Source organism: Monodelphis domestica, chromosome 4 (assembly GCF_027887165.1).
Source record: "Monodelphis domestica isolate mMonDom1 chromosome 4, mMonDom1.pri, whole genome shotgun sequence".
Classification (NCBI taxonomy): Eukaryota; Metazoa; Chordata; class Mammalia; order Didelphimorphia; family Didelphidae; genus Monodelphis; species Monodelphis domestica.
Genome location: NC_077230.1, coordinates 110682180 through 110694888, shown reverse-complemented (window position 1 = coordinate 110694888; position 12709 = coordinate 110682180). Strand labels below are relative to the sequence as shown.

The window sequence follows — 12709 nt, the reverse complement described above, 5'->3', positions numbered from 1 at the left end:
AAATGATGGCTGTTCTTACCTGCTTTACAGGATTTCATTAACCTTAAAAAAAAAAAAAACTCTTATGAAATTTTAAATATCTTAGAGGCCATTGCTATATAAATTTAATTATGCTTAATATGAAATCTTAATGAACTAAAGCAAGCTAACCTTTACCACCCTCAGCTTTAGGGGGGAAAGGAACGAGTGACAAGACCACCAATTGCTATTTGGAATTTACTCAAAAAAGCAACTTCCTTGAAGTGCTCAGCGTTCCCTGAGCCTCCTTTTCTCTCTCTGCCGAGGGCTGGTACAGAGATAACCGCTCTGCGGGACCCTACGGCTGAGTCCAGGCAGGTCCTCGGGCAGCCATGACAAATTCTGGTTCTGGTCATTGGACTGGCCTAGATGAGGCGGGAAAGGAGACTCGGATTATTTTCGACAATGGGGTAAACCCATAAAGAAGTGTCCATTTCCATTACCCCAAAGTCAATAAGCCAGAGCCCCCTCATCGCCACCCAATGGCTGTTGTTTAGAGAGCCTTTCACAGCACAGGGCATCCCCCAAAGCAGCGAAGCTTCCAGCCATACTTGAGCCTTGGGGGCACGTTCAACAGGACCTCGTGTTACACAGACTCGGCACACGCAGACGCAGGGACCCGCCGTGGACCATGGAGAAGAAGATGTAAAATAAAAGTGGTAGCGATGCACTGAAAGCGCTCTAAACGACTCGCCCCCTCGGGCTCCTTCTTGCTCTGGTCCGTGTCTGGCTTGGGGCCCAGCATTAGCTCCCGGGCCATCTCTGTCCCGAGTTCTCACGCGCGACAAGCCTTGCCAACGTGAGGGCCGCGCCTCCATTTTTCATGAAGGCTATCGTCGCTGGTAACGGCCCCAAAGGACGAGGACAACGATGCCAGGAGCTCTGATAAGCCCGGGAACAGGCACGAGGTGCCCCCACGGGCCCTTATTGATTGGTAGCTCCGGTTTGCGTGGTAAACTGCGCACCGGAAGGACCGGGATTGACGAGGAACTGATGTTGATAGACGAAGTGACCAAAGTGCCGTTTTCTCTCGTCGCTGTGTTTATCAGCATCAGTTCCTGGTCAGCCCCAGGCCTCACCTCGCACCCCAGCCAGAGCCCCCTCCCCCTTTCCTGCTTCGCCAAGCTCCAGCAGATTCCCTTTTCCTTCACGGCCTCCTACCCATCCTGAAGTACATGGGAGACTACCCGTCCAAACAGGCCCGGGACCCTGTGGAGCTCACCGATCAGATCTTCCTGGCCCCCCTTGAGGAGGCCACTCTGCGGGACGAAGTGTACTGCCAGATCATGAAGCAGTTGACAAGCAACCGCAACAGGTAGGCTGCTAGCGGGCTGGTGGGGAGGGGTGGGGGGGCCCGGAGGGAAAGGCCCTCCCCATGCTTCCAGCTCTGGGAAGGAGAGGGGCAGGCCCTCATAGCCCTCCTCCAGACCGGCACGCCTCTGTCCCAGATCTCGCTGTCCCACGCTGTCCCACACTGTGCTCCGGGAGGACGGGACGCTGGCTCAGCTCCCAGATAGCAAGGAGCAGAACGCTCTGATTTCACCATCAAAATGATCATGAAACCTGATCTGGGGGGCCCCAGTGGAGCTTAATGATAGCATCTTGGAGGGGGAGGGGTTGGACTGATTAGCTGGCGATGCTGAAGAGTTGGGAGCCCAAGGAGAGATCCTGGGACGTTGAATCTGGAAGGCCCGAGTGCAGATCCTTCGGCACCGAGCCTCTCTCTGCCTCAGGGAAGGAAAAAGAAGGGAAAGGGTGGGGGAACCGTGGACCGTTTGTAGAAGGAGCCTGGGCCCAATGGGAACGCTCCACGAGGATCAGGCCCTTTCACCGTGTGAGGTGGAGGTGAAGGAGACAATGGCGGCAGAAGGCACTTCAGTGACAGGCAACCAGGACGAGGGAGACGGGAGAGCTCGTGGCCAAGGGTCCCGGAGTTTTCTGTAGCTATGAGGCCAAGAGGGGGAGGCGGGGACGGTGCAAAGATGTGGAAGATCCCCTGTGGCGTGGAAGAGTGACGGGATGAGGGAGATTTGGTACTGCCCAGCAGAGGTTGTGTGGCGTACATGCCTGGTAGATCCTGTAAGAACCGTTGGGCCACTTTCTCCGCCTCCATTCAGCAGCATGTGTGTGACAAATGGTGCGACTGAGGCCGGGCTAAGGTCTGGCAGGGCACAAGTGGTGAAGTGATACCGGGGCTAAGGATTCAAGAGAGAAGGGCCATGGAGACAGGAATTGGTTCCTCAAGGAGCCAAGAAGGGGAGGAGAGGAGAGGGTGCCGAACTGAGGGGTCAGGTCGGGCTGGAGGTCCCCGCATCAATGAAGAAGGGGAGGAGAGGAGAGGGTGCCGAACTGAGGGGTCAGGTCGGGCTGGAGGTCCCCGCATCAATGAAGAAGGGGAGGAGAGGAGAGGGTGCCGAGCTGAGGGGTCAGGTCGGGCTGGAGGTCCCCGCATCAATGAAGAAGGGGAGGAGAGGAGAGGGTGCCGAACTGAGGGGTCAGGTCGGGCTGGAGGTCCCCGCATCAATGAAGAAGGGGAGGAGAGGAGAGGGTGCCGAACTGAGGGGTCAGGTCGGGCTGGAGGTCCCCGCATCAATGAAGAAGGGGAGGAGAGGAGAGGGTGCCGAACTGAGGGGTCAGGTCGGGCTGGAGGTCCCCGCATCAATGAAGAAGGGGAGGAGAGGAGAGGGTGCCGAGCTGAGGGGTCAGGTCGGGCTGGAGGTCACCGCATCCATGAAGAAGGGGAGGAGAGGAGAGAGTGCCGAGCAGGGGACACGGCGGGGAGAACTGAGGGGTCAGGTCGGGCTGGAGGTCCCCGCATCAATGAATAGGGTCCTATGAAGTAAAGCAGAGGGAGGGCTGAAAAGCCAGAATACAATGCACACGATTACAAAGGAAACCGATCATCCTAAAGTAGGTGTCAAAAAGTGTAATCGTGTCCCACAGCCCAGGTTTTACAAAATCCCATCTTCATGGTCAGTGTGGGGATTGTTTTCTATGATTATGCATATTTGTTGTGAAGATTTTGTTTTTGTTTTTTCAGAAGCTGGGAGGCAAAAATAGATTTTTCCATGTATATTAAAATGTATGCATTTTGTACACATGCATATGTATAGACAATATGTACATCTGTCTATGTATGCACACGTGTACATCTACATGTGCACATATATGGGTCTGTGTTTATACATACATGCATATATATATATATGTATGTGTATATATATCGCTTCTCTCTCAAAGGGTAGAGGATCAGGCTAGGTCCAAGACTCCTAGTACTTGGACAACTTTCTCCCTGTTGTTTCCTAAGGCTGATTGTGTGGGAAATGTGTAGCTCTGGTCCCTTGGGCGGCAGTGTTTAGGGGGGTCTCCTTGTTGGCCAGGGTGGGTGGCAAGTGATGGCTGGTCGCTTCTTTAGTTACAGCTTGGAACGTGGCTGGCAGCTGCTCTGGCTCTGCACTGGCCTCTTCCCGCCTAGTAAGACGCTGCTGCCGCACACCCAGAAGTTCATTGAGACCAGGAGGAAGAAGCAGCAACTTGCCCCTGACTGCAGCAGAAGGATTCAGAGGGTGATGAGGTAATAACCGTCGGGCCTTTCCGTTAACCACTTGTCACAGAACCTGTATTAGATACCTCTAAGAGGCAAGAGAAGGAAACGTTCTTGTCCTCAGATGGTTCCCATTCTTATTGGGAAGGCCAAGATGCACTGCATAGGCAGAGTGCCATACGGGAGAAAATAGAATTCAATTAGCATTTGAGTTAGAAGAGACCAGAGGAAGTCCTAGTCTAGGAGGACCTTCTAGAGGAGGTGGAACTTGAGCTGGGATGTTGGATAAACAAGGAGGAGATAAACAAGGAGAAAAGGTTGGCCCATATTGAGCAATAAGGAGACCAGATTGAAAGGTGAAGGATACACTTGTGCCTGTTGCTTTAGAAGTTAAGGCTAGGGACAGCTAAGTGGCTCAAGGGATGGAGAGTCAGGCCAAGGCTGGAGTTTCTGGGTTCAAATCTAACCTCACACACTTTCTAGCTATGTGACCCTGAGCAAGTCTCTTAACCCCCATTGCCTAACCCATACTTCTCTTCTGCCTTGGAATCAATACTTAGTATCAATTCTAAGACAGCAGATAAGGGTTAATTTAAAAAATTTAGGTTCTCTATGAAGGATGTGGGTCATCTGGGCCTCTTGCTTCCTTCCTCTCCATTTCAGACTTATTCCCTAATTGTTGACACCTTCTCTGCCCATGAAGTCTTCTCTCAGACAGTAGGTTCAGGGGAAAGGTAGTACATCATGCTAACTCACCCTTGTTAAAGGCTTCCTCCAGGTCTGGTTAAAGGTTGTGGGGCAGAGGGGGCAGTAGATTAAGTCGGGCCTAGAGCTGGGGAGGTCCTGGGGTCAAATCTAGCCTCAGACACTTCCTAGAGATGTGACCCTGGGCAAGTCACTTAACCTCCATTGCCTAGCCCTTATTGCTCTTCTGCCTTGGATCTAATAAAAAGTATTGATTCTAAGATGGAAGGTAAAGGGTTACAAAAATTTTTTTAAGGTTGAGTACAAAGGGAATTGCTAGTTAATGTTTCAAATGAGATCTGTGGGTTATCTGTAGGCATCAAATACCCATCCATCCAGAAAACCAGGAATAACCTGTCATTTTGAGATAAATATTTCTCTCTAGGTCTCCCTCTCTTCATATCTCACCATTTCTGTCTCTGCCACCATCTCGTTCTTTGTCTCTTTCTCTGGGTCACACTCCTCCTTGCTTCTCTTCCCATCCCTCTCTGATGCCATCTTTATGCCTCTTTCCCTGCTGCATCTATGTTTTCTCTCGGACATTTGTCCTCCCTTTCTCTCAACCTTGAATTTGTTTCTCTGAACTCATGATCTTTTCCCCCAAGCCCTCCTTCTTCCTAATTTCTTAGTGCCGTCATCATCCACCCAGGCATCCAGGCTCCCAACCTAGGCATCATCCTTGCCTCCTCCCCGTCTCACCCTCCATAGCCAATCAGTTGCCGAGTCCTGTGGATGCTAGACTATGTAGCATCTCTTGTAGGCCCTCACCTCCTCTGATGCTGCCACCATTCTGGTCCAAGCCACCTCCCGCCTGGACTGTTATAAGATCCTTCTGCTTTGCTTGACTCAGGTTTCTCCCCTGACACTAGTCCATCCTCCACCCAGCTGTCCGAATGATTTTCCTGAAGCATAGATCTTACCATGTCCCCTAATTATTCAGTAAACTCCGGGAGCTTCCTCTCACCTCCAGGATTAAACATAGCATTTTCTGTTTCTCTTTTAAAGCTCTTCATAGTTTGGCCCCTTCCCCTTTCCAGTCTTCCTGTGCCTTGCCTTGCTTGTCTTTGATCAGTGGCCCTGGTTTTGTTGTTGTTCCTCACACAAGACACTCCATCTCCAAATTCAAGGCATTTTTGCTAGTTATCCCCATGCCTGGAATGCTCTTCTGTGATTCCTCTGTCTCCTGAGTTACTTGGGTCCCTCCAATCCCAGCTAAAACCCCATCTTCAACAAGAATCCGTTCCTGATCCCTCTTCATTCTGATGGGTTCCCTCTGGGATTACCTCCAATTTATCCTGTATAGAGAGGTTGTACATAGTGGTTTGCATATTGGCTCTCTCATTAGAAAATGAGCACTTTATGAACAGGTTTTTTTTTTGTTTTTCCTTTAAAAAAGAAAGTATTACATGTAAAACTCAGTGGAATTGCTCATTGGTTATGGGAGTGGGGTGGGAGGAGGAAAAGAACATGAATTATGTAACCATGGAAAAATATTCTAAATCAATTAATTAAATAAAAAAATTTAAATCTAAAAAAAAAGAAAAAAACTGATAGAATCGGGGCGGGGGTAGGGGGGAGTCTTACCATCTGCCTCATACTAAGTTCTGGTTCCAAGGCAGAAGAGTGGTAAGGGCTAAGCAATTGGGAGTTAAGTGCCCAGGGTCACACACAAATCTGAGGCCACATTTGAACCCAGAACCTCCCATCTCTAAGCTTGTCTGTCTCTGCAGAGCCAGGAGCTGCCCCCAGGTTTGTTTTTTGCCTTTTTTGGAAGGGCTAATGCTTAGCACAGTACCTGGCATAGAGTGCATCAACCTTCTCCAACACAGTTAACTCTGTTTCTTCTTCTCCACCTCCTCCTCCCCTCTCTCTTAAAGCTTTCTGTGGTCATGGAAGTGGGGTTCAAGGAGAATAGGGTGTCTCTCCTCCACCCAGATCTGGGCAGCAAGCCAGAGAGGCCCTCCCTGAGGACACAGGAGTGGCTGTGCCCTGGCTAGCGCTGCTCCTCTAGGAGTCTCTGAGTCAATCAGGAAGGAGAAAGCCTGAGATCTGAGGAGTAAAGTTAAACTATGACCTCCAGGATTTTCTGGTAAATGGGCTCCACAGAGGTCTCCTAATCCTTTCCTAGCTCAGGAAATTAGCGTCCTTCCTCCACTCGCCAAAGATGACAGCGTACAGACCCCCTCATTTCAGACTATTTGGCATCAGACTCTAGCCGGATGCACACGTGGCCCATAGCCAGGAGGGCTTGACTCCAAATAGTTCTCAAAGCATCTCCGTCCGCAATCCCTGACCTGACTGCTGGAGCCAGGACGGTGGCCAAGTTGGCTTTCTTTCTCCTCCAACTGCGCCCATCTCTCTAGTCTGAACACCGAGAAGGAAAAGCAATATGCCTGGGAGGGAATCCGGAGCTGGAGAAGCAGCAGGAGATGCCTTGGACCAGTCCGTGCACAGAGAGCCACGAGGGCAAGGAGAGAAACTGTAGCTGGAGGAATACCCCAAAGAGAAGAGTTTTCAAACTCCACATAGAAGTGTTCACTTTCGGACCCTGGAAACATTGGTAGGAAGATATAAAGACACCTACTCTGCTTGTCTCGGTCATCCAGAAGGGTTTAGGAGCTTGCCCAGAGACTCAGAGACAGAAAAACGAGCAAAGCATTGAAGATCAGAGGATTTGGAGTTGAAAGGGACTTTACAATTGCATTGTTCCCCTTGTTTTAGAGAAAGGGAAACTGAGACCTAGCAAGGGTGAGTGACTTGGTCAAAATCACACAGATCTGACTCCAAATGGAGTCCATGCTGAAAGATTTTCTACATAAGGCCATAATGCAAAGGGGATGAGATGGCTTCCAGGTCCCCCTAAAAAGAACCAGGGCCAAAACAAAGGATTTGTGTACTCTGAACAAGAATGGAAAATTGCCCTGATGTCCTGACCCCCTGTGTGACTCCACAAAGACTTTGAGGCGGCTTAATCCTCACAGAATACATTCTACAAGCCACAGAGACTAGGACTTCTCAGCATTGAAAATGAGCCTTTATAACAATTGGCATTAAAAAGTATCCTCACGACACCCCTCTAAGGATCCACTTTGCCCCTCCTCGGTCCTGACCTTGGCCCTGAGACCGCTGCCACTCGCAGCTGTTTGCTCCTTTCTAAACCAAGAGCAAGAAGGTGGAAACATCTGGGCCAAGCCAACCTGACCTTGAGGCAGATCCCGGACCAGCTCCCGGGACTTCAATGGGGCTCCTTACAAAGCACAGCCTGGCTGCCCAGCCATGAAATTCACTGTGCCATGGTTGAATGAACCTTTGTTTAGGGACTGAGCAGGGAGGCCTCCCCAGACGCCACAGGCTGGGGAGGGCCAAGGACGGCTCCAGCTGGAGAGTAGCCCCAAACGCGGCACATTCCAGTGCTTGTCTTCTTTTCTAGAAAAAGCAACATAGATGCCAGGGAAGCATTAGAAAGGACCTCGCAGATCATATACCGACCCCCTCAATTTACAGGGAAAGCAACGGAGGCTCTGAGGGATACAGTGACTTCTCTAGGGCCATATTTCTGGACTGCCACCTGACTCCTGGTTCTCGGTCTGACTGCCTTCCATCAGGTAATGTAGAAAGAGAAAGCATCACTGGATCAGAGATTCAGATCCAGAACGAGTCTGGGAAGCTACCTCGTTCCAGCTCCTCATCTGAGGCCCAAGTAACGTGCTCACAACGTCTCTGGGCAGTAGATGCCATTGTTATCCCCATTTTACAGATGAGGAAAGTGAGGCAAACAAACGTTAAGTGACGTGCCCAGAGTCCTAAGGCAGGATCTGACTCCGGGGCCGACACTATTCACTGTGCCTTCTAGAGTAGCAGCTCCAGTTTCCCCTTCAGTTTTAGCCAAAGCCTGCCTCCTACCAAGAATTGAGCTCCCAAAGGTTTGCATTAGAAGATTTCCACACATCCTTACTAACTTTGGAACCCTCTGACCCAGCAGGCAGTCGGGTATTTGAGCAGCCAATAACAACAGAGAAGCCTTCTCTCCTTCGTCCTTGGGGCTGGGTCCCCAGGGACAGCCGATCCTTGGGAAAACCCATGCATTCGGCAAGCGTGGATTAGGTCAGTCGCGTGCTGACACGAAGGCCTTGGCCTCGCAGAGCTTGCTTTCTTTTGGAGCTAAACAGCACAGACAGAGATGAGAAAGTACAAAGCATATACAAAGTCATTCCCGTTGGGTGGAAGGACTCCAGCAATTGAGGGAATTAGGATAGGCCTCAGGAAGGCCTTGAGCTGCCCATCAAAGCATTCTTCAGGGTAGAATCTGTGAGAAGGGGCCTGTGTCCTAGGCATAAGAGAGAGAGTACAGAAGAAACAGAAAACGAATTAATAACAATCATAATTTACGGTAGATTTTATTTGTATACATGAAAATATATTTATATAATACTTTAACATTTGCCAAAAAACCTTACAAATATTCTCATTTTATCCTCACAATATCTCTGGGAGGGTGCTGCTTTATTATCCCCATTTTACAGATGGGGAGATTGAGGCAAACAGAGGTTTAAGTGGCCTGCCCAGGTCTTGAGGCAGGATCTGAGCTCAGCTCCTCCTAAGGCCAAACACAGCCCTCTCTCCGCTGGGCCTCCCAGCTGCTTGGATGGAATATTGCAAATGAGAGCAGCACTGTCTGGATCTCCGAATAAACACAAAAGAGTAACGGATGTAGAGTTGTGCTTTCATTAGGAGGGATGGACGGTGCGCTCTCCCGGTCATCCTTCTAGGCCCAACAGCACACACAGGCTTGCAGTTGCTTAGGTGGCGCCACGGGGACAGGCCGGGGGCCCTGAGCGGGATAAGTTGGCCCCTTCAGGGACTGAATCTGGAACGTCAGCCTTATTAACCCCACGAGCTAACTGCTGAATCGACCAAGTACTTTAGATCCCGGTCTCCGGGCTGTTCTTTTCTAGGATCAGCCCCCGGAAGCATCCCCCTCACCACGTGGAGGTGGAGGCCATTCAGCAAAACATCACCAGGATCTGTCACAAGGTTTACTTCCCCAATGACACGAATGAGGTAAGAGTTCCAGGCTTCGGCTTCTCCAGCAGCCTCTGTCTGAGCATGGGTTCCTGAACTTGGGTCTGCCAAAGGGTGGATGTTAACGGTGAAGCGCTTGAGAATATTCAACAACTGGCTCTCCAGGGGAAAATTGTGCCCATCACACACTTTTATTTGCATTTATATAAGCATCACTTTCTTAAGTTTAGACAATCAATAAAACAAGGGGTCAAGCTCTGATTTGTAGCATTTGCTAAGATCTGAGATGTAAATGCTGGCACTGAAAATTTAACGATTGACTCCATGCCAGATATGATCTGGGACCATCACACTCCTGAAGAGGCATGGATCTATGGGTTTTGAAGAATAATGTCCTAGCTAGCCTTCTCTGAACTAATCAAACCAAAAATGGTAAAGAAGAGAGAAAGCCTTAAACTCACTTTTTTCCATTAGTTTTACAAAAAATTTTACAGATGCCTTTTGATTTTATGTCACCTTCATTTCCAAATATGTCCCTTTTTTCATCCCTACCCAGGGAGCCTCTCCTGTAACAAAGAATATAAAAAAGAGAGAGGGAAAAAAGTAGTCCAGTTAAATTTATGAGCCTATCCGTTAAGTCAGACAATATATGAAATCTCTCTCATTTCTAGTCTCCCACTTCTGCAAAGGTGGGCAAGAGGGACATTTTCTCATCTCTCTGTTTCCAAATTTATCTTCAAAATTTAGCACATTACATTTTGCTTAACTTCATTTGGTCCTCACAATCCTACTTTGTGAGGTAAATAGGGCAGGAACTAATATTCCCATTTTACAGGTGGATAAGTTGAGGCACAAACCATTTAGTGACTCCACTTTTGAGTTATACTGAAAATTAAAAGAAGAGTCATCATTAAAACCCAGAACTGACTCCTAGTCTGACAATTTTGCTTAGTTCAATGAATATTTCTTAATCTCTTTCAGTGTGCCTGATACCACGTGGAATACTAGAGGAGTCAGACTTGTCCTACACTTTATCACAGCAGTAAATAGATGGTATTGGAGGGTCACTACCTGACTCTAGTACTGCCCCATTTGGGGGGAGAGGTCATAGAAAATGAAAATTTCATAAAAAAACAAAAGGGTCAAAAACAGACAAGTAGAAGAAAGAGAAAGAGAAGGGCATGGATGAGAGAGGCTACCAAGTAAGCCACTGGCCCCTGGGGAATGGCAGGACAGCTGTATTTTAAGTATTTTACCTGTCCTAGTCCTTGGGCTTTCAAAGGATGAGAAGGCCATCGATTCAGAGCTGGAAGTCACCTTAAACGTTGACCAATCTTACCTCCTTATAGAGGAAACGGAAGCCCCAGAGGCTCCAGTGACAAGTTGTAAAGGACAAAACTGGGGTTCAAACCAAGGATTTTGGATGCCAAATCTGGTGCTCTGAGGGAAGAATGTAATGGGAAGAACACGAGGCTTACAGTCAGAGGCCTTGAGTTCTAATCCCAGCCCTCCTCCTCTCCCAGTCACTCTCTTGCCTTCGTTTCTTTGTATGGGAATGAAGGGAATTGGATGAGGAGGTGTCCCCTCTAGCTCTGAGGAATAAGAAGGCCTAGGGCAACCAGGCAACACAGTGGCTAGAACACCAGGCTTAGAGGCAAGAGGACCTGGCTTCAAATCTAGCTTGGGCAAATCACTCAACTGTGCTTGCCTAGCCCTTACCTTCTGTCTTAGAGTTGTTACTAAGGCAGAAAGTAAGGGTTAAAAAAGAGAATATAAAGGATCATGAATTATAACCCTGGCTTGCTTTGCATCCTCCCTGCAGAGGAAAGAGCACAGGGAAAGCTCCCATCTCCCCTGACATTCCCACCTCCGAGAGACTCTCCTGAATCTTCTCCCTCTTGGCCAGTGATGGGACTGCCTCATTTTCTCCTGCACTCCATTCTAGCCCTGCCCACGGGGAAGATCAGCCTTTCCCCCTGTAACTGAAGACCGCTTTTTTCAGGTATTTGAAGTGGGGACCAACACCAAGGTTCAGGACCTGTGTCAGAACATCAGCACTCACCTGCAGCTAAACTCCTGGGAGGGTTGTAGCCTGTTTGTCAAGATTTCAGACAAGGTAGGACCCTAACAATGGCCGTAGGTGATTGTGGGGAAAGATCTGTGTTCAGGAGGGATGAAAAACTTTGGGTTTAGGAAAGAGGAGCACAACTTGCCCTGGCCGAGCTTACGATGGATTTGGTGACCACAGTGGATCCCTTCTCCAAAACAAGACTTTAAAAAGACAGACCCTGGCCGGAGGGGTTTATACTCATGGCAGGGAAGTCCAGGATAGTGTCAACGTTAAATAGGGATTTCCTGATGCTTCTGGTGGAGAAGACATCACCCTGATGACATCAAATCCTGAAAGATGGGGGAGCCTCCTAACAAGACCCAGAATCACTTAAGAGTTTGGCCTAATTATCCATACGTGAAGAACCATGTGATGAAGACGGTCTGTTGTCCGGTTGACTATTTCATATATTATGGGAAAAGCAACTCAAATGGGTCCATAATTTAGTAGGAAGAATTGTCTATGGAAAATTTCCTCATACTTTAATGATTCCCCAAGCTTCCTCTTGAAACAAAAGCTTATCTTTTTAACATAATGTTCTTCCAGTGCTGTTGTTTGACTAAGTAATTCATTGCCACAATCTACAAAGAATTAAAGCTGAGTCCCACAAGAAGCAAAAGGAAATGGTTTGTCAATTAACTATAACATGCTACCTAGGCCAAAGCATGCAAAAAAAAAATAGCAGTGAAAATATATCAAAGAAACAGGTGTTTGGAAAAAGAAGTGGACAAGGCATGTGCATCTAGTGTGCTCCAGTGGTATCCAAGAAATAGGAAGAGCCTCAGAGCCTTGGGTCAGTCCTCATGGGGCACCATGGATGTGCACCATAGTTGTACAAATCAAGAAGGCGTGAATAAGTTGCTATCTGTACTACTGAAGGGCATACCCATATCTGACAGCTTACAAAGGCATCAAATTATTTTTTTAATCATCTTTCCTTTGACTTACATTTATTGCTACTAGTTTTGTCCTCTAGGGCTATCTATGTAAAGTTTAATCAACAATCCTTGTTCTATGTGACCGCTCATCAAATACTTTAAGATGGGTCTCTCATAACTGCCCCCAAATCTTCTTTTCTTCAAAAGGAGTTTCCTCAATAAATCTTTGAATGATAAAATACTAATCTCCTCACTATCCTGGTTAACCTCGTCTGGACAGGACCATCTAGCCAATCAATCGATAAAGATTTATTTATTAAGCACCTACTGTGAGCCAGGCACAATGTTGGGTCTTGACGATACGAACATAAAACCAAAAATAGCTCCTGCCCT

General features: G+C 48.3%; 1 protein-coding gene across 3 annotated transcripts in view; it reads left to right on the top strand.

The window, feature by feature from the left end:
- MYO7B (myosin VIIB) overlaps positions 1-12709 on the top strand; it is a 145314-nt gene that overhangs the window by 122706 nt on the left and 9899 nt on the right. For all 3 annotated transcript variants that reach the window (XM_056793701.1, XM_056793703.1, XM_056793702.1), the window contains 4 exons: positions 1180-1333; positions 3434-3592; positions 9262-9367; positions 11331-11444. In XM_056793701.1, the coding sequence (XP_056649679.1) occupies positions 1180-1333; positions 3434-3592; positions 9262-9367; positions 11331-11444 (533 nt within the window). The remainder of the gene's footprint in view (positions 1-1179; positions 1334-3433; positions 3593-9261; positions 9368-11330; positions 11445-12709) is intronic.